Source organism: Anopheles moucheti, chromosome 2, assembly GCF_943734755.1.
Source record: "Anopheles moucheti chromosome 2, idAnoMoucSN_F20_07, whole genome shotgun sequence".
Taxonomy (NCBI): domain Eukaryota; kingdom Metazoa; phylum Arthropoda; class Insecta; order Diptera; family Culicidae; genus Anopheles; species Anopheles moucheti.
In genome coordinates, this window is record NC_069140.1 from 37,913,072 (window position 1) to 37,936,854 (window position 23,783).

The 23,783-nt window shown below is 44.3% G+C and overlaps 6 protein-coding genes across 9 annotated transcripts; 3 read left to right on the forward strand and 3 right to left on the reverse strand.

Moving 5' to 3' along the window:
* Positions 1-53: 53 nt before the first annotated feature.
* Positions 54-2,084, reverse strand: LOC128304010 (nucleoside diphosphate kinase 7). The gene is made up of 7 exons (XM_053041126.1): positions 2,042-2,084; positions 1,615-1,770; positions 1,279-1,547; positions 852-1,206; positions 549-791; positions 365-481; positions 54-285 (listed from the first exon to the last, which is right to left on the reverse strand). The coding sequence occupies exons 2-7, from the start codon at positions 1,615-1,617 to the stop codon at positions 148-150; spliced, it is 1,125 nt and encodes a 374-aa protein (XP_052897086.1). The 5' UTR covers positions 1,618-1,770; positions 2,042-2,084; the 3' UTR covers positions 54-147.
* Positions 2,057-4,193, forward strand: LOC128303992 (chromatin assembly factor 1 p55 subunit). Of its 2 annotated transcripts, none has more exons than XM_053041106.1 (2): positions 2,057-2,530; positions 2,623-4,193. In XM_053041106.1, exons 1-2 carry the CDS (start codon positions 2,509-2,511, stop codon positions 3,888-3,890), a joined length of 1,290 nt encoding a protein of 429 aa, XP_052897066.1. In that variant the 5' UTR covers positions 2,057-2,508; the 3' UTR covers positions 3,891-4,193. The 2 variants fall into 2 exon arrangements, with proteins under 2 accessions (XP_052897066.1, XP_052897075.1); XM_053041115.1 differs by having other exon boundaries at positions 2,057-2,527.
* A 91-nt stretch (positions 4,194-4,284) lies between these two features.
* Positions 4,285-6,078, reverse strand: LOC128297151 (SAP domain-containing ribonucleoprotein). 2 transcript variants are annotated; one of them, XM_053032726.1, is made up of 4 exons: positions 5,998-6,078; positions 5,882-5,941; positions 5,679-5,772; positions 4,285-5,599 (listed from the first exon to the last, which is right to left on the reverse strand). In XM_053032726.1, exons 2-4 carry the CDS (start codon positions 5,909-5,911, stop codon positions 4,767-4,769), a joined length of 957 nt encoding a protein of 318 aa, XP_052888686.1. In that variant the 5' UTR covers positions 5,912-5,941; positions 5,998-6,078; the 3' UTR covers positions 4,285-4,766. The 2 variants fall into 2 exon arrangements, with proteins under 2 accessions (XP_052888686.1, XP_052888687.1); XM_053032727.1 differs by having other exon boundaries at positions 5,882-6,062.
* Positions 6,079-6,724: 646 nt separating this feature from the next.
* Positions 6,725-10,763, forward strand: LOC128299801 (poly [ADP-ribose] polymerase). The gene is made up of 4 exons (XM_053035884.1): positions 6,725-6,995; positions 7,088-7,433; positions 7,500-8,597; positions 8,680-10,763. The coding sequence occupies exons 1-4, from the start codon at positions 6,737-6,739 to the stop codon at positions 9,977-9,979; spliced, it is 3,003 nt and encodes a 1,000-aa protein (XP_052891844.1). The 5' UTR covers positions 6,725-6,736; the 3' UTR covers positions 9,980-10,763.
* A 110-nt stretch (positions 10,764-10,873) lies between these two features.
* Positions 10,874-11,529, reverse strand: LOC128299802 (NADH-quinone oxidoreductase subunit B-like). The gene has a single exon (XM_053035885.1). It carries the CDS (start codon positions 11,500-11,502, stop codon positions 10,891-10,893), a length of 612 nt encoding a protein of 203 aa, XP_052891845.1. The 5' UTR covers positions 11,503-11,529; the 3' UTR covers positions 10,874-10,890.
* Positions 11,530-12,080: 551 nt separating this feature from the next.
* Positions 12,081-18,082, forward strand: LOC128310877 (uncharacterized). 2 transcript variants are annotated; one of them, XM_053047618.1, is made up of 7 exons: positions 12,081-12,523; positions 12,639-12,842; positions 12,930-13,162; positions 13,332-13,455; positions 14,265-16,442; positions 16,536-16,665; positions 17,168-18,082. In XM_053047618.1, exons 1-7 carry the CDS (start codon positions 12,369-12,371, stop codon positions 17,192-17,194), a joined length of 3,051 nt encoding a protein of 1,016 aa, XP_052903578.1. In that variant the 5' UTR covers positions 12,081-12,368; the 3' UTR covers positions 17,195-18,082. The 2 variants fall into 2 exon arrangements, with proteins under 2 accessions (XP_052903578.1, XP_052903579.1); XM_053047619.1 differs by having other exon boundaries at positions 12,933-13,162.
* Positions 18,083-23,783: the final 5,701 nt, after the last annotated feature.

Consider the following 23,783-nt stretch of genomic DNA (forward strand, 5'->3'; position numbering starts at 1 on the left):
TACGACAAAATAAAAAAAAAACTCTTTTTATTTCAGCAAAAACACACAGCAAAGTTTTAGATACTAGGGCATTTTTACGACCGCAAGTATTATGTGGACGGAATGATTTAATTCTTCCCTAAACACTGAATAGTGCATTTGGCACATTTAATTTAGAAATTTAAAAATATATTCCAGTTCGAGGGATGTGTCTTCTTCCAAATCAGTACAGTGTACGGCGTTCATCACCTTGTTTTTCCCGAACATGGCACGCAGCGTGTGTGATCTGGTAAGTTTCGCCACTTCCTGGAAAAAATAGTTATGAAATGTTTACAGCAACCGCTATTGCTATTTCTATTCCGGGCATCGGGTAAGCATCACTTACCGGACAGATAGGACCACAAAAGTCCCGGAAACTTTGGTAGGTACTGCGGGTGTCATCGTATTTGTTCGTAATTTCTAGTGCCATGCAGTCACCGCTGATCATTTGCATCACCATAGACTGTGTAGAAAACACATTAGAGGTAAATATTTATGCTGCATAGGAAAACTGTTTACGGAACAAGTACCTCATATTCTGGAACGACACCTTTGTACACTTCAAGAAACTCTTCACAATTGGGGCGCTCAAAACGAAGCATCTTAATGGCAGTGACGCTGAATTTTTTACGCAATATTTCTGTTATAATTTCTCCAGCTCTTCCCTCACGTACCGCGTGTGGTTTGATGATGCACAACGTACTGTTCGTGTATAGGGCCGAAGTACGAAGCACAAGTTTTATGTCGTTGTTCAAAAATATGAAACGAGATTCCTGAAATGATACCAAGAAGGTTACGATCGTTGATTTTTGTTGATGAAACATTGGACATACGTTAGCCGCTTCTTCTGCTGATCGTGAGCAGTAAACGTCACTTCCGTACAAACCACGGAAACTGTTTGGGGCGCACTGTTTTGCCTCGGAAAATGATTCCGGCCCACACAACTCTCGGTACTGATTGTACGCATTGTTTCCAATTATCTCCAGGGCGACAAATGACTGACTTGGCATACAATCCATAAGATAGTTCAAGCTAGAAGCCTCAGAACGTACAGTTTTCAGCATGGAGGAATAATTTTCATCTATCTTTAACATTGCCAACCGACGGACACCCAATCCTGCCTTGTGTATCTTTGTCAGGATTTCGCCAATATGTAGCAAGGCTTCCGCTTTGATCAATCCGAAAGATCTAACGAAAAGAAAAAGGGCATATATTAACAAAATGTATCCATTATTATGCCACATGTTTAAAAGAATGTACAGCTGTTCATCGGATTTCTTATTTCTCGTTTTTGCATCTCCATAATCCAGGATATGGATCTGTTTGCCAAAGATCAGCAGTTTCGCACCGATGAAGAAATCATTCTCGCTAAGCTCTTCGACTTTAGTGCGTCGCAGGAAGGTTTTCCGCGTTTTTAAATCCACCAACTCTACCGAATTATCGCTGGGAAAGAAGCTTACCACCAGCTGCCGATTGAGATCGGCCTCTTTTTGGTACCATTCCCCCAAATATACGTTACTGTTGGCGTTCTGCAAATATTGGAGAAGTTGAAATGGTTGTTAAATAGTATGAATCCCACAACTAAATGAAACTTACCATTGATATGGGAAATGTTGTTTAAATTACTTGCGAAAGACGGCAGTGACAGGTTTTCAGCGATCGCAACCGATTCTGTTTGTTTACTTTGTTTCCTCGGGATGATCTGTTGCCAAGGGCAACCAACTTACAGGGAACGTATCCTGGTTTAACACGCTGTGAAGCTAACAGTTTATTTCGATGAAATTGGATGGAATGTTATAACAAACTTTTTAAACATAAATTTGGTTCAGGATATTAAAGAAAATCACATAAATAACGTAAATTACTTGTCGGTGCAGCTTTTGAACATCCGCAATCGTGTAAACGCTGCGCATTCTATATCAACCGTCAACCTCACCAAGGTGTACAATGATTCGCAAACATTTTGACAGATGCGCGATAGGGGGGGAAAATGTCCAAATTGACAGACCATACCTGTGCGTACCTTGGTTGTAAAAAAGTGCGGCATTTTGTGTGCTACTGTGTGCTGCCCATCGTCGACGAAAAGAATTGTGAATATTGATTGTAAAAGGCGTCCTGCGCGGTGTATTAAGTGCGTAAATAATATGGTTTAACGTGTTCGCAGTTTAAGAAGGGAAAAACAAACACTACACTACACTGTACCGATTTACCGGCAAGCGGAACATTGCAATCGGCATTTTGGCTGCTGTACTGAACGCCGCTTTGACAAACGCACACACATACATACACAGAGACGCGCGCGCACGTAGCGTCGTAAAAAACGGTACGAAGACGATTTGCGGCTCGGCACAAGACCCAGGAATACACGTACTGCCACAGCACTCGTCCATCTTGCCAGTTTAACGGATTTGGCGGGAGTGTGTAAAACCCCGAAACGTCGGACAATTTCATTCCTCATTTCGATCGTGTGGCAAATCGAAAAATATTGAAATGGGTGATCGAGCAGATGGTGGTAAGTGGAAGACAGTGTGCGATAATTTGGTTCCTTTGTTACATTAGCGTATAATCGGTTTGGTGCAATCATCGTTTCTCCCCCCTACGTAGCGGAAGCGTTCGATGATGCGGTCGAGGAGCGTGTCATTAATGAGGAGTACAAAATTTGGAAGAAAAATACTCCGTTCCTGTACGATTTGGTCATGACACACGCGCTCGAATGGCCGTCACTAACCGCCCAGTGGCTGCCGGATGTGACGAAACCGGAGGGAAAGGATTACTCGGTACATCGGCTCATTCTCGGTACGCACACATCGGACGAGCAGAACCATCTGCTGATTGCGAGTGTACAGCTACCGAACGAGGACGCACAGTTCGACACAGGGCACTACGATAACGAGAAGGGCGAGTTTGGCGGGTTCGGTTCGGTGTCGGGAAAGATCGAAATCGAGATAAAAATCAATCACGAAGGTGAAGTTAATCGAGCCCGGTACATGCCACAGAATCCATGCGTGATTGCCACGAAAACACCGTCGAGCGATGTGCTTGTGTTTGATTACACGAAGCACCCGAGCAAACCGGAACCGAGCGGTGAATGTCATCCGGATCTGCGGCTGCGTGGCCACCAGAAGGAGGGTTACGGGCTGTCATGGAACCCGAACCTGAACGGGTATCTACTCTCGGCCAGTGACGATCATACCATCTGCCTGTGGGACATTAACGCCACACCGAAGGAACATCGGTTGATCGATGCAAAAAATATCTTTACCGGGCATACGGCCGTGGTGGAGGATGTCGCTTGGCATCTGTTGCACGAATCACTGTTCGGGTCGGTGGCCGATGATCAGAAGCTGATGATTTGGGATACTCGCTGTAACAACACCTCGAAACCATCCCACACGGTTGACGCACATACAGCCGAGGTGAACTGTCTCAGCTTCAATCCCTACTCGGAGTTTATACTGGCGACCGGATCGGCCGACAAGACGGTTGCTCTGTGGGATTTGCGTAATTTGAAGCTGAAGTTACACTCGTTTGAATCGCATAGGGATGAAATTTTCCAGGTCCAGTGGTCACCGCACAATGAAACCATTCTCGCTTCGTCCGGCACGGATCGCCGGCTCCATGTGTGGGATCTCTCCAAGATCGGCGAAGAGCAGAGTGCGGAAGATGCGGAAGACGGACCGCCGGAATTGTTGTTCATCCACGGTGGCCACACGGCAAAGATATCCGACTTCTCGTGGAACCCGAACGAACCGTGGGTTATCTGTTCCGTGTCGGAAGATAACATTATGCAGGTGTGGCAAATGGCGGAAAACATGTACAACGATGAGGATCCGGATGTGCCGGCGAGCGAAATCGAGGGTGGTGCACCGTAAGAGGATCGTTGTGTTTTTTAAGTATTCGCAGCATTATTCGAAATGGAACAGTTCATCAGTTCCCCAACACAGCTTATCGTTTTCAATTTATGTTATCCACATTTCCGTTTTATTATTTACTTTATGCACTGCTTGCACAGTGGAATGATAATAGGGGTCAATTCTCAAATCTTAACGTGGACCGTGGACGTGAGGTTTACTGTATCGTTTTATGTTTTAAATAAATAAGTTCTTTTAAACAGACACACCTTAATGTAGAAGATCCTTCCATTGGTACAACTTTATCTGGTGTAAGGCAGTAATCATAACATTCAATAAAAAATCTATTTCTGAAGAAAAAGAACAAAATATTGGAAGAAATGTGTTGAAGTTGGTGTTTTGTCAAATTGCATTTTTTTTATTCAGCTGACTTTATATTTGCGACATGGATGCTTTGAGACTACATCCAACCACAGCGAATCCGTTACATCGAAAGCTACGGTGAACGATGAGTTCGTCTGTGTCACTGTGAACAAACATAGTCATCTTAAATCCGTTATATATTATGTTTATTTTATGATGGATTGCGCAAAAAAAAACACTAACTTCGAAATTTCTACTACTGACAGTACATTATTGAGTTGTCTTATTTTACAATAAACTTTAGTTCATTACACATATACCGCCCTTCATTCGTCGTGTCGTCGTCTTCAGCGGCGTTGCTCCCGGGCCAGGTTTGCAATGCATGCACATAAAAATATGCACGGTACAAATTTAAAAACACTCGTCCACACAGAAGGAGCAAAGATAAAACTGCGACAAACGCGGCGTAAAAGAACGACATTTACTCAATGGAAAAAAAGAGAAGGTAAAACAAAGATTCCATCTTTCGATTCCTTAGGCGGCAGATTTGAACCTTTCCAGCCGTAACCTTGCCTTTTCGGCGTAATCCACCGAAGCGGATGAAACCTTCCCGGCACCATTGGTAGCAGTGGAACCGCTGCTAACCGTCTGGCCAAAGCGGGCCTGTCGCTTAGCCAACTTTTCCTCCTGCTCGAGCTTGCTCATTTCGGACGACACGGAGCCACCGAACCGTTCGGCACGCTTTTTCAGTGCTTCCAACGATGCCGGTGTGCTTTTGTTGCTGTTCGCCGATGTACTGGTGCTAGTACTGGTTAACCCAAACCTTGCCGCACGGGCTTGCATTTTGTCGGTAGCAGTGGTGGTAGCAGCGGCAGGAGTACTAGACGGTGTTACTGTTTGAGCACCGAACTTCTTGGCTCTCATTTCCAACCGCTCCAGTGCGCTCAGCTGACCGAGCTTGACCACCTTCTTTTCCGGTTCTCCATCGCTACCACTATTGGTGCTGGACGATTGAGTCGAAAATGGTTGCCTTTGGGCTTTCGGTGCTTCGCCCAGCGGAATGGTGCTCAGATCCGCACCGAATGTGGGCTTCGTGATGGAAATGTTTCGCTTTAGCGATATTTTACGGGTGGTTGTTACCGGTACGTTGGACTTTTCCGAACTTTGGTTCGGTTCATCTTCTGGCTTTCGCGGTTGGTCCGGCGAAATTGATTTCGATTTTTCGCTCGGCGTGGGCGATTTCAGTATCTGCTCCTCCTCCGCTACCGGATCGGTAAGATCTTTATCCTCATCCAGAAGATCATCATTCAATTCGTCGTCCAAAAGATCTTCGGAGTTGGCCGTATCTTCTAGCACATCACCACCATCTGTAATGGATGGCAAAAGGGTATAGCGTTACACACAGGCATGAACATTGGTCCCATCCCCAGCAACAGTATGACCTACCCAACAGAGCCGTTTGTAATCGATCCACCAGCTCATTCTTGTTACCCATCACACTTAAACCTCGTGCCTTTAGTTCTTTTTTCAGGTCCGCCACCTACAAACGGACAAAGAAACGAGAACGAATGTAGATTGTTCCGATAGAAGTTTTTCGTACCTGTGCAGCGTTTGATTAGGTTTCCGGCTATGGCGGCGTCCCTAGTTACCTTCATCTTGGAAACATCACTATCACTCATTGCGGGTTTTGGGAAATGTTGCGGATAACGCTGAGAAAGGACTGAATTATAAAACTGATTCTGGCGAGAGTTGACTCTAATCCTACCGTTGATTATTGGAGTAAAATTGTTGCTAAACACGAAGAGAAATTTCTGTGCGACGGCTTGATTGTTGTTTTGGGTAGACGTATCTGACAAACGAGGTTGAGGTTTTGCTGATTAACAAGGTGAATAAATCAAGGTATGCGAAGGCAGCGCGCTACATATGGCTATTCAGCACTCCAATAATTTTGAACAATGTTTGTAAACCGTTCTCCATGACTTGTTTTCGCTTTATACATACACAAAATAGAAGATATTTTGAAAAACTACTTATATTATGTACATATATGTGCAAAGATAAGCAATACGGCCTGGCCGTCCATGAATAAATAAAAAAAATATATGTGCAAAGATAACCTTGTACCGCTGTACACCTGCGAATATTGATGATTGTCCTCAACACAACACAATTGGGTGTATATTTTCGTGTAATATGTTGAATTAATACCTACGCTTTTCGTTCCTTTCCGTGATCATTTTCTCCAGCCACTACAATTCCTACAAGAGCACTTTTTTTGTCCACCAGGCGAGTGCGTTGTTTGCATGCGTTCAAATATACGAAGCCTGACAATTTCGCGCCACACAGCACCAACTGTCACCGTGCAAACGCCGCAAACAGTTCGGCTATACCGGGAAAAACTTGTAAATTCAGTGCAGTACATGTTGTGTTCTGGTGCGCAATACGCGTGAATTCGATTTGCACCAGCTGCTCCTATTATTCTATCGGTTGTGTAGAGGAAAACAATGGACGCGCAACAACTACCGTTTCTTGCGGAATATTCCAAGAGCAACCGGGCATCGTGCCGATTGTGTAAGAACAAGATCGACAAGGATGTCCTTCGGCTTGCTGCGATGGTTCAGTCGCCGATGCACGATGGCAAGGTGCCTCAATGGTACCACGAGGATTGTTTCTTCAAAAAACAACGCCCTACAACCGAAGGCGATGTAGCCAACATGGAGGCACTGCGGTACGAGGATCAAAAGAAGATCCGCGACGCAATTGGTAAGTAACGGGATGGGAGGCGTTTGTGAAGAGCGCAAGCAAACATCATATTTCATCGTTTAATTTGTGCTTTACTTGCATGTGGATTGTAGCTGCGTTCGCGAAGGGTGTCGTTCCTACGGCAGGGAAGGGTAAAGGCAAGAAACGCTCCGCTGCCGAAACACAATCGTTGAAGGACTTTGGAGTAGAGTATGCGTCCTCTGGCCGGGCTATGTGCCGGGGATGCGAACTTAAGGTTCTGAAGGATGAGGTGCGCATTAAGAAGGTCGTCTACGATACGGAGGTAGGCATGAAGTATGGGGGGCAACCGTTGTGGCATCATGCCGAATGCTTTGCGAAAATACGCTCCGATCTTGGTTACTTCGAGAAGGCGGAAATGTTGCCAGGTTTCCGTTCGATGAAAAAGGAGGATCAGGCGATGTTAAAGAAGCTGTTACCGTAAGTCCCTGCCACTGAAGAGGGTTTTCTACGTCATGGTTTTACAAATGATTTTTTTTTCTGTAGAGCCATCAAAGCGGAGGGTGTACCGTCGAAGAAGCTGAAGGAAGAGGTTTTGGACGAGGTAGACAAAGCGGCCGCATCGATAGAGGAAAGGCAGATCGCTGAGCAGCTGAAAGCGTTCTACAAGATACGCGACAAGCTGAAATCGCTTGGCGTTAAGAAAGCGGAATTGATTGAAATCCTTGCCCACAACCATCAGGATATACCGGAGGGTAATGATCCGGTGTTGGATCGGGCTTGCGATGCGCTGCTATTTGGTGCGCTGGAACGATGCTCGAAATGTGGTGGGCAGTACGTGCTGCAGAAAGCATCATACGTATGCGAGGGCAATCTGACCAATTGGGTAAAGTGCATGAACGCGGAAAAGGCACCACCGCGAAAGCCAACCATGATACCGGCCGATCTACGGGCGGAATATTCTTTCTTCAAAAACTACAATTCCACCGTTGCAGATCGCGTGTTTCGGTACGTTCCGCCGAGCGTTAAGACCGTGATGAATAGCGTAAAGAAGGAAGAAGAATTGCCCTCGGAACCGAGAGTGAAGCGTGAGAAGCCTCCGCTGTACAATATGGAATTTGTCATCCTCGGTAAAACGGCCACATCGAAGGATCAGCTGAAGCTTAAAATACAAAAAATGGGTGGTAAGGTGGTGACTAAGATTGCTAGCCATACGGCGGCTATCATTTCCATACCGGAAGAAGTCGAAAAGTTGAACAGCCGTATGCGGGAAGCGAAGGAGCTACAGATTCAGGTAGTTCCGGAGGAATTTTTGGACGATGTAGAGGGTGGTGGTGCTATTTCGTTCATCACCAGCCGGGCTATCTGTGACTGGGGTTCGGATCCGCAGACGCGCCTCCCAACTGACGAGGAAAGTAAATCTCGGTCGAAAAAGAGCATTTATGAAAAGTCGGTACCGGCCAAGATGAAGCTACAGGTGAAGAGCGGTTTGATCGTTGATCCGGACTCGAACCTAGCAGATAGGGCGCACGTGTACAAGTGCAACGGTGTCATTTATAACTGCGTGCTGAATAAGGTGGACATTCAAACCGATAAAAATTCGTACTACAAAATGCAAATACTCGAGGATGATCGCCAACACAAGTAAGTCCATCTGAAATTTATCCATCACGAGAAATGCTATAATTGGTTCGTACCTGGTTCCTATTGTACCTTTCCTTCGCAGATACTGGTTGTTCCGTTCCTGGGGACGTATCGGTACCACGATCGGTGGTACGAAAGTGGAAAACCACAATACAGCAGAGGACGCCATTCTAGCGTTTGAAGACCTATTCCTGGAAAAGACCGATAACGATTGGCAGCGACATAACTCTAAATACCACAAGATGCCGGGCATGTTTTATCCGATCGAGATCGACTACACCGAGTCGAAGACGAAGCGTCTCGCGGAAAATAGCGCTTTCAAATCGAAACTCGCTCCTGCGGTGCAGGAGTTGGTTCGCATGCTGTTTGATGTAGACGCAATGAATCGGGTAATGTTGGAGTTTGAACTCGACATGGAAAAGATGCCACTCGGCAAGCTGTCGAAACGACAGCTCCAATCGGCTATGCAGGTTCTGTCGGAAATTTCGGACTTAATCGGTAGCGGTGGAACCAACGCGCAGTTCATAGGTGCATCGAACAGATTCTACTCGTTCGTGCCGCACAATTTCGGTGTATCGGCCGTCAAGGTACTGGATACGATCGAACAGGTCAAGGAGAAGCAAACCATGCTGGAAAGTTTGCTGGAGATTGAGTTCGCGTACTCGTTGCTGAATGAATCGGATGCGGATGGCAAGAGTGGTAAGAATCCGCTGGATGCGCATTATGAGCAGCTGAAGACGGCTATCGAACCGATGGCACGTGATTCGGAAGAGTTCAAGTTGCTCGAACAGTACGTGCGCAATACGCATGCGGAGACACATCAATCTTACGATCTGGAGATTAAAGAAATCTTCCGCATCAAGCGTAAGGGTGAAGATCGCCGTTATCAGCCATTCAAGAAACTGCACAACCGTAAGCTACTGTGGCACGGTTCTCGGTTGACCAATTTTGCGGGCATTCTAACGCACGGTTTGAAAATTGCCCCACCGGAAGCACCGGTTACGGGCTACATGTTTGGCAAGGGTATCTACTTTGCCGACATGGTGTCCAAATCGGCCAACTACTGTTGCACCAATATGGTTGATTCTACCGGGTTGATGCTGTTGTGCGAAGTAGCGCTCGGCGATATGCAGGAGTATCTGCAGGCACATTACGTGAAGAAACTTGCTACCGGTAAACACAGTGTGAAGGGTATCGGACGCACTCAGCCAGATCCGAGTGGTTCCCACATTCGTCCGGATGGAGTGGAGATACCTATGGGTAAGGGTGTGTCGGATGCAAAGGTAAAGAGCTCGTTGCTTTACAACGAGTTCATCGTGTACGACGTGGGTCAGGTGAACTGCCAGTACTTGTTCAAGATGAACTTCAAATACAAATACTAAATTAACTGTATTGCAACTGTAAACAACGGGTTGTTGATTTTGTCTACATTGTTCGAGTTTTCCAAACACATTCTTTTGTTTCGTTTATATTAGATTTATCATACAAATGTATACGTTATTAGTGTCTTACATTAATCAATACCAACAGAATGCCAAATACTTAAAGGGCCAACTACATAACAGGAACACAAGTCGTATAAACTTAGCCAGCTGACTGTTAACCATTATATATGATGAAATATTTGTTAACGAACGCAATTTATTGGCAATCAGTGTGAAACATGGACGCAGTTGAAAATATGTATACCAATAACACACCAATTTCGCGATGTATGAACGTATAACATCATTTGAGTTACCATGATATCCCCTTTAAATGCCAGCAAGAAAGAATGAGGGGGATTTAGCTGGTGAATTCACTCTTGTGAATTATTGCTTTGTAGAAACCATCGAAGTTAGTAATTCAGGAATCGAAAACATCTTTTTTTAATTTAAACGTGAAAAATTAAATATTATTCAACCGAATATTTCAGTAGCGACTAGGGATTCTAGGAGGGCTAGGATATAAGTTGTATGTTTCACCCCCCGTCACAACAGATGCAAAAATGCTGGAATTTATCTAAACATTTTATTTTTAACCAGCATCAAAGCTGCTTTAACATCCGTAGCGTGGTTCTGTTTCTTTTCTCGAACATTTTGTAAGCGTGTAACGAGATATTATATTGATAGGCGTTTCTTGATTTTTTCGTCTTTTTAAATATATTTTATTTAGTAAAACAATACCCTTCGAAAGTGAATTGTTTCAACCCTACACCGAAATGTTAATATCAGCGAACTTACAAATGATTAAAGCATGTTATTAAGTTAAAACAAATGCGTATGATCGAAGAAGAGTAGTAAATAGCGATAAGCTATTTACGATACCACATCTGTACCGTTTTCATGCGTTTCACCTTCTTTTGCAGTTGCAAAATTCCGTAAATCAATGCCTCGGCTGTGGGTGGACATCCAGGCACGTAGATGTCAACAGGTATAATCCGATTGCAACCACGTACCACGGAATACGAGTAGTGATAGTACCCGCCACCATTGGCGCAGCTACCCATCGAGATAACCCAGCGTGGTTCTGGCATTTGGTCGTACAGTTTCCGCAGTGCCGGTGCCATTTTGTTGGTTAATGTTCCGGCTACGATGATGAAATCGGTTTGTCTTGGCGATGCACGGAACAGCACACCGAACCGATCTATATCGTAGCGTGGTGCACCGACTTGCATCATTTCCATGGCGCAGCACGCGAGACCGAACATCAGGGGCCACATCGATCCTTTGCGACCCCAGTTTAGCAAATCATCCAACCGGGCCACCGTCCATTCGGCAGTGTTGGATTGTTTCGCTCCAAACGGGGAATACGGCAGATGGGGCGGTTTGTCCTTCTGCACAACCGGAAGTGTAGCTTTGTAGCGAATAATGGCAGGTAGCGTAATGGCGGTAGACCTTGTAAATGCATCGCGAATAGCAAACATGATGGTAACACTTGGAGTTTCTCGCAGAGTACTGTTGCGTACGAATACGCACGCATCGGTAGATTGTATACATAACGTTCGTTATTACGATGAATCATTCAATTATCCCCCAAACCCAAACCATGTCCGATAAACAGAGATAAGATTTCCAAACTTTGGCGAAGTTAATCAATCCTATTTAAAGAGCTTATTAGATTAAGTGTGTAATATATGTGTGATCTAATAAAAACTTCATATATTTGAATTTATAAAAAAAAAGATTATAATTTTCCAAACATAAAATGCACAAAATTGAATGCTAGTTTACGTTGCGTGAAGTTAGCCTCCGGAATGGATCCGATTAATGATAAAAATAATAAACACGTATAGATTAATAACATTTTAATTTGAGCTAGCTAGTGGAAAAAAGATAATGTGTTTGGATATTTTAAATAAATAACATACAGATCGCCTATGAAAATTTTAAAAGAAATCGTCGGTTTCTACCGTATTGAAGTGTGAGTGAAGTAAGCTTGCGTCGGCTTGATCCCAACATGACGTTGCCGTTGTGTCAAAAAGCAGAACTGGCAGAAGAAAACATTTGGACAATGGTGGTCCAAAAGTAGTGAAGTTTTATCGATTTTGAAGGTGTTGCAAGAAAGTTGCCAATTGATTGGTGCGTGTTGCCACCTCGTGTACGTCCAGCCGCGTGTCCTGGATAAGTGTGTCCGGCACCGTGCTAACACGATTAGCTTGGAACAGGGCCGTGCAAAACAACGGTTAGCCTGGGCGGAGGGGGCTTCGACGTCCAGATCTACACTTACCCCCTCCATCCTAGGAACCACTCTGTTGCTGGGTGCGTTACTGTAGGCGTGTGTTGTGTCGGTATGCCTCGTATCAATTTCAGCCGTACTGAGCGTTTTGCTCAGATGTCGAAGCAGGAGCAACTGATCGCACAGAAACGACAGCAGATCCTAGAGAAACAGCGTACCCTCGAGCTAGCGAAACAGATTGCCGCCGAAGCGACTAAGGATACGCCAAGGTAATGGAACATTTATGAACACATCCTAACCCGACCGGGAGTGGCAACCGTTACTGTGGGTTGTTGTCTTATGTAATGTTAATACGATTTATGCACCATTTGCGACATCTGCCAGCGTGACGGAGACACCGGAAGATACGGCGGATACGTCGGGAAAGGTGTTGCTACCGTTCAGCAACGACGGTTCATTTCTCGAACGGTTCAAGCAGCTAAGAGAGAAGATAGTAAAACAGACCGACGATCAAGTGAAGCCAGCGGTCCCAGAACCGGACGCTACAGTAAACATTGAATCCGCACCTGCTGTGGGTGTGTCCGCTAGGTAAGTTTCTCTCTATTCCGCACTATGACCTATTATTGATTTTGACACGTAATTTATTAAATAATATGTACGCTGTCTCCATTCTAGCAGCAGTAGCGAACAGATGTTCAAGTTTGACATCCCACCACCATCGCTTTTACCAACGCTTCCACCACCGCCACCGCCACCACCACCGCCACAGCTACCAGCCATGGCAGACGATGTTCATTTCGAACCGTTTTATGATCTGCCGCCCGTGGTGGCCGCCGACACTAGCAGCGTACCGGATGATACCGCCCGTACCGGCGGCAGAAGCGAGGTAGCACTGCCGAACTGCCAAGGTTGGTACCGTTCTTGAAACAATCGGCCGCATTGGACGGTTTATGCCAGACGACACGATGGAAATGGAACCTTTCCATCGGTACGTACTGTGTGCATGACCGTCCGTTGTGTGTTGCCGGTTGCCGGTTTCCCGGTTTGTTTGGTCTTTTAGTTATAATTTTTGTATAGTATTTTCAGAACATGATAAATTACCAACCACAGTTGAAGAATTAATTCAATTGGTTGCCGATATCGGTGATGTTTATGAAGATAAATTATGTTCACGTAAAAATGATTTGCATCCGTCGCTTTGGTAATTGTTTTTACTTTTTAACTACACCTTATAATACTATATTATATAAATATCTGTACACATTTATACTTTATACAATGTATTTAATGGGAACGTGTATTTAAGTGTAGGAAAGGAACGATAATTTCATTTCACGGATCAGATAAGATTAAAATTAAAAGAGGTCAAATAGTGAAAGGGAACAGTTATTTAAAATGTGTTAATGAAGGCTGTAGAAGGCGTATTGAATAAGGTCAGTTTGAGATTAATCACATTCATTACGCGAAAGTATCCAGGAGTTTTTGTTTACATTAATTCATTTCCGTCAATAGCATGAAGATGAGTTTGGTCTAATAACTACAGAAGGAGAGTAGTGAAAGAGCGATGATCTGCAGAGTACAAAGGATAGAAAAATTCGGAGACGATCATAATTATAGAACTAGTTTCCTATTTTCCTTTTAAACGTTTCCGCTTCGTTCGTCCTTCCAAAAAGAGCAGGGTCTAATAGTATGGGGGTTGTCCGTGTGTAGCGTAAATTTTGCTAAGCAATATTGATCCCAGTGGGACTCCAGTCTGGAATGTTGTTGTTGTACAAAAATCTGACAATATTTCACGTGCGATTTTTGTTTCGTTTTTCTTTTCTTTTTCCTTTTCTCTTTTTCTCTCTCTCTATGTTACTCTCCCTTGTTTCCCACTATCTGATTCCGATTCCCTTTTTGCTTCACTGTCGCTGTTTCCTTCCCTTTTCATCCCTTTTCTGGCTCTGTTCCCAACACTACCATTGGCCTTCTCTGCCGTGGCATGTTTGTGTTTTTATTTGTTCTCTATAGGTTCGTGTTCGATAAGCAATCGGAGGCGTACCGTGGCTTTCGCCGGATGATCGCGATAAGGCGCGAAACCAAAGCAGAAGACGATGCTGCGGATGCGGGTTTAAACAGCAGAAGAGTAAACGATGCATTGCCGATCAGTGGCGATGAGGAGGAGGAGGAAGATGATGATGATGCCAAATACGATCCGGCCGATGTGTTGGACGATTCGATCATCGACGATGGACAGGAGAACCACGTCAAACAACAAACGGCCGGTGGTGTACCCGAAGGCTCAAAAGGCACGTCGGAGATTCCTATTCATATGATGCCTAACTTTTACGGCGACGAACGGCATTTCTACGATGACAAATCGACGACAGAAACGGACTCGGATACGGAATACGTACGGGAGGCACGGGAACGTAACCTAAAGAATCTCAAGCGCAAAACGTTTGATGCCGGGAACCGGCGTGAAGACGGCAGTTCGACCGATTCCGACGATGACTACCATGGAGGGCTCGGAGATAGTGCAAATGAATCTTTGAACGACAAAAATGGAGGTAGTTCCGGTGCGGGAGGTAGTGCTACCGGTGGCAGTGGTGGAGGAGGAGGAGGTGGAGCTGGAAGCGGTTCCCGTGGTCATCGGCAGAAATTTCGCAAAAAGTCACGCTGGGGTGAGAATACGGATGGGGCAGGGACAGCAGGCAGCCAGGAAGGTGCGATGGCTGGGGCAGCGCAACAACAAAAGCAGCCACCACAGCCACCGGTGCAGCAAGGAAGCATCCCAGGAATTCCATGGACCGGGGGGCATTTAAATGTACCACCCCCACCTCCGCCGCCACCAATACCATCAGCACCAGCTACATCGATCGATCGCAACAATCCCGGACTGTTACAGTACGTGTTTCATCATTACGGTACGGTAGCAGATGTATCACCGGAATGCTGGAGCAAAGCGGAAGAACACTACCGTTTGCAGCTGCTGTATGATGACCTAACGCAGAAGATACAGCAGCACGATCAGTTTTTGCGCGTCAGCGTGACTGAAGGACAGCGTGTGGACTCGGACGAAGAGCGCCGGCTGAACACGATCAAGCTAGAGGCGATCATGTGCTGGATCAGTGAGATAACGCACTTGTACGATCGCATACGTCCGAAGCATCTGAGCGAGTTTTTGATGCGGGACGATTACGAGCGTTTTGTGGAGCGGTTTCGCCGAACTTCCGACCGGCAGCCGAATTTTGAAGACTACAAAGAGTTCCGCTTGCGTGAAGCGAATGGGACGCTTTCCGATGCCGCCGTGTCAGGTGCGGCCCGGCCGGATGATGGGTCGGGGAAACGCGAATACAGCTCAACCGATTCGGATTTCGTGTCCTATCGTGAACCCGGACCCGGACAGTCGACGGGTGGTCAACAACAGGGTAGCGCACAGAGCAACGGGAAATCGGAAACACGCACCGTAGAACCCACGTCAACGGTGGGTGGAGGTGAAAAGCGAGCCGCCGAAGGAACGGTAGACGAGCAGCAACAATTGGCTGCAAAACGGCGCAAAAGTCGTTGGGGTGGTCAGGTGGAGTGTGGCCCACAGTTTGTCCCGGGTCAGAGTTTCCGGACACAACCGCCACCACCTCTACCTGCTCATCCACCGGGTCCGCCGCCGTCCCTACCACCGACCAAACTGTCCACAGTAAGTCGTACCGATCCGGCATTGTTGGCGTATGCGCGACAAAATTTTGGCACCACGAACCTATCGGAGGAAGACTGGAAGAAGGCAGAAGATCACTACAAGATCAACCTGCTGTACCAGGATATGCTGCGTAAGCGGCAGGAGATTGACCGACTGGCAAACAGCGGTCGGTTCAAGTACGAATACGATTCGGATGAGGATACGACGGGCGGTACCTGGGAACATAAGCTTCGCCAACAGGAAATGGAAGCGACGCAAAAGTGGGCGAACGAACTAACACGCCAGTCGGAGGGCAAGCATCATATTGGTGACTTTTTGCCACCGGAAGAATTGCGTAAGTTTATGGAAAAGTACGAAGCACAGAAGAACAACCGTCAACCGAATTTGAGCGACTACAAGGACTACAAGTTGCGCGAGGATAACGTTGGGTTTCAGATGCTGCAGAAGCTTGGATGGAAGCAGGGCCAGGGCCTGGGAGCGGACGGTAGCGGTATTGTGGATCCAATCAATAAGTATGTGTGATGTTTAAGGGGGTTTTTTATATTCATTCGATGCATGATAATGGTTTGACGTTTGGGGGTTTTGAATTTGTTTGCTTTCCGTAGAGCCGCACAGCGAGACAATAATCAAGGCTTGGGCATCATTACCCCTGACAACCCGGAGGTCAACGATAACGAGTACGATGCGTACCGTAAGCGCATGATGTTAGCGTACCGGTTCCGGCCGAATCCGCTGGTAAGTGTTTAGTAAATGAGTCGTGAAACGTGAGATCACATACGAGACACATGGATGTGTGTGGCATTGAATTTCACTATTAATGAATTCCAAAAATCGTTCATCTAGTTATCATAAAAATAGTTTTTGATGAAATTTTACTTTTCGTAATTCTCGTAATAAACGTTGAAATGTCGAATCTAAATTGTATCGTGAGAATATTATAAATTATAATTAATATTAATAATAACATTTTGTAATAATAGTCAACTATGACATTATAAATTTGAATTCGATCAGTTACGATAAAAATCGATTGTTTTAGAAAAAAATCGAGAGACGCGGAATTTCACTGGATCGCATTATTAGCTCATGTCGGTTAATGTCTGTAACTTTCTCATTTGTTTAAAGTACCGGTACATTTTCAATTTTTGCAAATGCTTAATATAATTATTCTACTCGTATGTAGAGTTTTTTTTTGCGAAACAAATGTTCTTAAACGTTTCTTTTGTCATCTTTTCAGAACAATCCGCGCCGCGCTTATTATTAATTTGCTTAAGGCATTTAGAACAAATCCGGGATGCGGACTGGCGTTCGTTATCGATAGTAGTTTGTAAGCTACACGCGAGGATACGCGTGCATTTTTTTTCTTTAATGGTTCTGTATCGGCATGCTGATATAGATAGCCTCCGAAGGCGATGTGTTATTAAACGTATTGGATTTAAGTGAATGGAAGTACACCAAATTTCGCAACCCATCAAAACCGACTGGATGAGGCGAAGCTATGCGTGATGGTTAGTGACTGAGTTGCGCTTAATTATTGTTAGCAATGCAAAGTTAGTGCAACGAGCTGTTTTTCTTTTGTTGGAACTATCCCTATTTATGCGTTATGCTATCCTCTTTGAACGTGATCGCTGCAAGCGCTCAGCAGAAAGATTGGCAATTAGCATGAAATGAGCTTGATAAGTTTTTTGTTTTCGTAAACACAGACATCCAGTACCGTTACTAGTACAAAAGCGTGCGGGATTAGTTTTGACGTCTCGTGTTCGCTCGTTAGACGATTGTTAAGCTATCGTGGATGTCTGGAAAGTAATGTCGCTCAGCGCGTTGGGATGATGGTTTGCTGGAATGTGGCGTAAATTGCAGGATGTGTTGTGAAGAAAAATAAAACGAGGGAGATATTAATTTATGTTGCCGCACTATTCTTCTAGCGCTCGTTGTATGTGAACGCCCGGCGGATGCGAAACAGAACAAAATTCTGACGCATTGTATTGAAATCATGTAATAAATTGTCGATTGAATTGTATGTGAAATGGTTTATCAGTGTATACTGCGTTCTATAGCGGAAGTTAAAAAAAATAAACGAATGTCAAGATGCTTAGCTGTAAATGAAATATACAAATTGTAATAAATAAAGGGCACAGTATGTTCGTCTGCAACAAACTATATCAGTTGTTTTAAAATTGTTCGAAATGTATAAAATTAAACGTAATATCCATTTAGTCAACGTGTTTAGTTTCTGTTAGAAAAATATGAAACATGCTGGAAGATTGCATATTGGTAACCTATTAGAAAGCGTTCATCAAGTCGCCGTGCAAGTGTTTGCATATTATACAGGTGTACATTCATAGCTCAGACAGTTTTTAAATTAACCAAGTAAATATATGCAATTTAATTAAAACCGGTCTGCGGCTCACCTAAGTATTTTGCTCTAACACAATTGTGCCATTAATGGAGACGCCTGTGTCTGTGCAATCAAAAACACGATCACGTGGTTACACTACAAACCTATTTATTTTTTTAAAAATTCAATTGCAACCTGTTGTGGTGGTGGTTGTGGTAAGTTGGTAAATATTCCTCGGATCACGCAAAACATAGATAATTGAGTCTAAATGCTGCTGACGAATTCAAATGGTAAGTTTTTTTTTAAACTCTATTTTCCGTTTCGAATTTCATTGGATGTTGAATTTGGATCGAAATACATTACATTAAACAACGTCCTAAAGAAGCTCGAAACTTTGAAAGGGCGAAACTAAAGTTCTCTTTTTGAATATTTGTTCAATGCCACCTATTTCCCCTGTCGGTATCAACGTTGACAGCTGCTATACTGAAGCTGACTTTAATTTTTAACTTTTAATTTTGAAACAACCGAAACCAGCGGTTAGATCCGTCCACCATTTCAGGAGGGCAGAAAGATGCCACTTTTGTTATTCATACGTGTGGAATGCCATTCGAAACCATTTGTTCGTCAACGTTCTTCTCTCGGTGCATTGCTGTGCAGCTGCACTGCCGCTGTGCGGTGGCCAAAGCGCATGGGGACGTGCCGAGGAACAATGATGTGAATAAATTATGACAAACTTTAGCTGCTGTTTTGACAGACACCAGTCAGCTTGGATGGTGGCACAACCGAACCGAACCTTAGTCTTTATGCTCCGTCCTTGCTGCTGCCGGGATGCTAGTTGCTCGTTTCGCAAGCAATTCGTTAAGGTCATCAAGCAAAAAAAAACGGAATAATATGTTTAAAAAATACTAAAAACGAAACGTTGAAATGCTCAAAGGCGAACAACTCCTTTAGGGATAATGTTGCTTTCTTTGCTTCCTCCCAAAAGGAACGCAGGAAAGATGAAGATGATGGCTTAATGAAATAAAAAAGGGCACCGCCTTGCACAATTTTGTAGCAGTGTTGCCTTTTAACGATGTGCTTTTATTTTCGGATCATACAAAAATGGAAGTTGAAATTATGTTGGTTGCGTTTATTGCTTAAAAAGCTTTCGCGTTTCCATATGCGCGCCGGTCGCGGAGAATGTAGCATTTTGGGATGCTTTTTTGCGCTGGATTATAGGAACAAAAAGAAAATAAAAAACAACTGCTACCAAGCTAGATACACATGATGGGATGAAATTTGTTAAAATAAAAAAAAGCAATAAAATCCGGCCGAATGACACATGAAGCTTTGAATCCGTTCCTTTTTTTACTCGCAGCGTTACGCGATTTTATCACATGCGTGTTTCATCGTGAGCTATTTTTGGAGAATTTAAATTGCATAAGGTTCGATGCGAGCAGAAACCGATCGACCTCATGCAAATGGTGGCTCAAAAGTAATAAAATGCTCTGTCCCCGGTTTGCATCGCGAGCATGTAAAACATTTATCATCTTCATTCGCTGGGACGTTATAGTTCCATGTCCCACCCCAGCGGAGATCTGTTTTTAGTGCATTATTGGAACGATTTAGCATTGTTTGTCCCAACACGAAAGGAGAACCATTTTTATTTCCGTGCATTAATTGTAGTCCCTCTGTTGAACCAATTGGGGCGATGCGTACCACATCTGGTAGGGTTTTCGGGCGGGCATACCATACTGCTATCGGCTCATGTAGATGGGAAAGTCGATGGGAAAACTCTCAACCCGAAAACAATGTTCTGTTCCGTTCCGGCGCATTCGCGGTGATGGGGTTCGGAAATTGAATTACACGATACGGAAAGCCAAATGCGTTCGTATCACCAACCGGTTCTACTGAAGCACCGGGCACCGGTCTGTCCGCTGTGCTCGGTTAGGAACGTTCGGATGTAAAAGGGAAAGCAAATGGTTTTGGTTGTGCAAGCAGGGATTAGAATCCACCGTGAAACACTTTTATTGCAGCTCATCGTAAAATGTTAAGAAGAATCATTTTGAGTGATAAAACTCTTGCCTTGATGGTTGAACAATAACAATAAATTTAATTAGATAGCCAATACAGATGCTACCGGAATGGGTACACTGTGTGAACACTTGTACAGGAAGCGAATGGATTTTTGTTAGTACTACAGGTTAAATCCAACTTCAAAACATTAGCAAGGCAAAAACATTATGTAGTAATTCAATGAAAGATTCTTCTGTACTAAATGTTTGATTGTAGTTACAACACAATTTAGGGTGGTTAGTACACACCGTTGATCTACAAACTGATAATTTTGAATTGGAATTTTAAATATAACTTTAAATGCAGTACAACAATTGAAAGGCAATATCAGCCACTAAATGCCATAACGGCCACAAAAGCAGAATAAAAGTGCATTTTTAAGTGAATATGTGATGAATTCCGAAAATTGTTCGTAAATTAAAACTGTTGCTGTTTTTTATGCAAGAAGAACGTTTAAACCATATTGCTTATTTGCTTTATTTTTATGCGGCCATTTTTTCCCATCCCATTCCTAAAAAAATGCACCTAATAGACAAAAAAGCTCCCATACGAGAGCAAAGCGCCTAGAGTTATGCAACCATGCTGCCAGTAACGCCACAATCTTTCAGCTACCGTGTATCAACGGCTTCACTGTAAAAGCAATAACAAAAACTCTCAAATCCGCCCTTTTGCGCGAGCAGTTATACCGTTTCCTAATCTCCTAATTGCCATTACAGCGCATTTGCTATTGTCTTGCAAAAGTTGTAAACTTCCGCTTTCATAATCTAACGAGACTTTGGGCGAGCTTCGAGCACATCATCATGCTTCCGGTTTTAAAGATGCCGTTGCCCCGGCCCTGCCCTTGCCTGACCATTTCAGTGAGCGCAATTTTCCGGTTGTTTGTCCAGCGACCGAACTCGAACGGGAAAGGTGTAGCGATGAAGCGGGTGGAAAGCATTATAATCTAGTTCTCCATTGGGTGCTTCTTGTGGGAGTTAGTTCGAGTCCTTGTCGTGTCGTGAAAGTTGTAGTAGTGACAAAGAGACGAGGTAACAAAAAAAAAAAAAAAACGGAGAGAACGCAACAAACTGTACACAAGAAGCTTAGTGAAAGTGGTGACTACGACGCAGGTAGCCGATGGAGTTATGTGGGGAGAGGACGGGTTGTATTATTTTCCCTTTTCTTCTGTTCGATGTTGTCGGAAAAGTCGTGTACCAGGTATGCGGCATGTTTCTATCTAATAGGATTGTTTTGCTGGTGTGTAATGGTGCAAAGTTGCTCTCCCACAACCGAGTGGGATCATCATTTACTTGACCTGCTGAACCTCTGTTTCAAACCTAACCTCAAACGCCGTTCACATGCGTGACGAATCAAAGCGCCTATGTTTGTTGCTTCTTTTCCCTTCCTAGAACATCGGACAAACATTGGACCGATTGGTGCGAGATAAGTTTAAAAACAAACTCCACCTCGAATACGACCCGGTAACCCGGTAGGGTGTGTATATTTTAGCTTCCACTTTCTTCCAATGTACACAGGCGGGGCAGGCCGCGCAAAAGGTTAATCGCACACTGGCACCCGGGTACAGTTGGACCCAAAAATCAAATTCATAAATTATAATTAGCAAAAGCGTCCGCTGCTGCACTCGGGGTAAGGTCCGTGATGGAGCTCGGTGGGTTTGAGCGGGGTAGGTTATTCAAAACAAAACCTTTGCCTTTTGCACCAAGATAGCACCAAGTAAGGTGGGGTAATAAGGATGGGTACTTTTGTGAAGGTTTATATTCATTAGCGTACTTCCCATCATCATCATCATCATCATCATCTGTGGTCGTTAGGATAGCTTTGGTAAGTCAGTCGTACATCTGACTGTGCGAGTTGTGCCGAGCTCAATTAAACTGAACTGGACAATTGTGCGTCCATGCTGTGGTCGAGAACGCATCCTTGCAAAGTTGTTTCTTTTTTCTATCTCTTTCTGCTTGTTTTCGTGCCTTTTTCCGTCTGACTGTTGTAAGGATCTCCAGCGGTTACTCAAAACTGTCGTCTACCCGCAACAACCACGCCATGCTGGACCTCTGGCGGGAAAAATCTTTTCTGCAGCCCACCCGCCTCCAACGATCTGTCCCGTTCGGTCGGGGTTTCGACGTAAATTATAATAACAACCAGTTTTCTAGCCCCTTGTTTCTGCCCCCCCCCCTCCCCACTCCAGCGCTCCATTCCCGCCCTGAAAAGTGTGGTTGTTGAGGCAAAGTTTTGCTGCCGAAGCTACACCACAGAACGAAAAGTTTGCCGGGGACGGGCTTTAGTTTTTAATGAGTCTATTAAACAAACCCACCGAAGAAACCTCGGCACTAGCACCGTCCAAGGATTCGTGGCCTATGTTTTCGCTGGCCTGGGTGCTCCTGTGCTTAGGCCTTCTCCTCACAGCTCCCTACATGCAATTTGCCCCAGTAACAGTCGGACGTTTGAGTTTTTGTGGTTTTTGTTTTAATGTAAAATTATGGCACGACGCGTCGGAACAGTTATTGGCTGTTTTGTTAGCGCCGGTAAAATGTTTGTAATTATTATAAACTTTCATTCCGAAGCGGTAGAATGTTCGTACCAATGTTCTACCATCTGATGGCCGAAGGATACACTCCAGCACGGGTAGGCTTGTAGCGGATGGAATCATGCAAAAGGTTAAAGAACTCCACCGTTTGGAAGATTTGCAATTACTGCAGCGTTGGAAAATTGGATACGAATGGCGTTTTTATTTCGTTATTTACTATTATCGCACGGGTTAATGTTATTGGGCATAACTTTGCGTTTATTGTAGCGTTTCGCGATATGATTTTATACTTCCGCATTTAACCGGTGCGATGGTATTTTGTGCGGTGTTATTTTTTTTTGTTAAGCATTGCAACGTATTAAAAACTCCTAAATCAGCTGAATACCTAATGCGGGCAGATAGGGCTAGCAAATAACTGCCGGAACAGAATGGTATGGCAAATATTATGTCATCCGTTAAGGAACAAACCAATAACAGGGAAAAGCAACAGAAAACACTACTCTCAAATACCATAATAGCTTCGAACCAGAGTGTATTGCACATTACTCAAATGGAAACACGGGGTGAGTTGGGAGGTGGCTTATGCATATTTGGTACCATTCACACATCATTGCCTGTGGTAGTATACGGTGGTAATGTGTGGATTTGTGGAATGTTTGAGTGTGGAAAGTTTGCTAGCCCACTCCCTTCTGGGGAGGCATTTTATCCAAGCTTTTGCATACGGTGTGCTGATATGCAGTGTGTTTATCGCTCGTACAGTGTGCTGTCAGCAGTTGAAAAGTTTTAAACGTATCATTTGTTAAACACAAAGTGTTTTAATTAAAGTTGAGTTGTGCATCAAGCGAGCGACTGGAAGCGGATTTTGTGGCGGATTTTGTAATCAGCTGGTTTACTACAGAAAAATGCATATTTCCCGGATTTATGTATTTTTCAATCATA

What these genes read in the sequence shown, in the direction of transcription:
- LOC128299801 (XM_053035884.1), top strand. Translation starts at nt 6,737, where the DNA reads ATGGACGCGCAACAACTACCGTTTCTTGCGGAATATTCCAAGAGCAAC. An exon ending in ATGTTAAAGAAGCTGTTACC is followed by an intron (nt 7,434 to 7,499) that starts GTAAGTCCCTGC and finishes TTTTTTCTGTAG; the next exon opens with AGCCATCAAAGCGGAGGGTG. An exon ending in GAGGATGATCGCCAACACAA is followed by an intron (nt 8,598 to 8,679) that starts GTAAGTCCATCT and finishes TTTCCTTCGCAG; the next exon opens with ATACTGGTTGTTCCGTTCCT.
- LOC128303992 (XM_053041106.1), top strand. Translation starts at nt 2,509, where the DNA reads ATGGGTGATCGAGCAGATGGTG. An exon ending in GGGTGATCGAGCAGATGGTG is followed by an intron (nt 2,531 to 2,622) that starts GTAAGTGGAAGA and finishes CCCCCTACGTAG; the next exon opens with CGGAAGCGTTCGATGATGCG.
- LOC128299802 (XM_053035885.1), bottom strand. Translation starts at nt 11,502, where the DNA reads ATGTTTGCTATTCGCGATGCATTTACAAGGTCTACCGCCATTACGCTA.
- LOC128297151 (XM_053032726.1), bottom strand. Translation starts at nt 5,911, where the DNA reads ATGAGTGATAGTGATGTTTCCAAGATGAAG. An exon ending in GTGATGTTTCCAAGATGAAG is followed by an intron (nt 5,773 to 5,881) that starts GTAACTAGGGAC and finishes GTCCGTTTGTAG; the next exon opens with GTGGCGGACCTGAAAAAAGA. An exon ending in ATTACAAACGGCTCTGTTGG is followed by an intron (nt 5,600 to 5,678) that starts GTAGGTCATACT and finishes CATCCATTACAG; the next exon opens with ATGGTGGTGATGTGCTAGAA.
- LOC128310877 (XM_053047618.1), top strand. Translation starts at nt 12,369, where the DNA reads ATGCCTCGTATCAATTTCAGCCGTACTGAGCGTTTTGCTCAGATGTCG. An exon ending in GCGACTAAGGATACGCCAAG is followed by an intron (nt 12,524 to 12,638) that starts GTAATGGAACAT and finishes GACATCTGCCAG; the next exon opens with CGTGACGGAGACACCGGAAG. An exon ending in GATTTGCATCCGTCGCTTTG is followed by an intron (nt 13,456 to 14,264) that starts GTAATTGTTTTT and finishes TGTTCTCTATAG; the next exon opens with GTTCGTGTTCGATAAGCAAT.
- LOC128304010 (XM_053041126.1), bottom strand. An exon ending in CAGCAGAAGAAGCGGCTAAC is followed by an intron (nt 792 to 851) that starts GTATGTCCAATG and finishes GTATCATTTCAG; the next exon opens with GAATCTCGTTTCATATTTTT. An exon ending in TTTGTGGTCCTATCTGTCCG is followed by an intron (nt 286 to 364) that starts GTAAGTGATGCT and finishes TATTTTTTCCAG; the next exon opens with GAAGTGGCGAAACTTACCAG.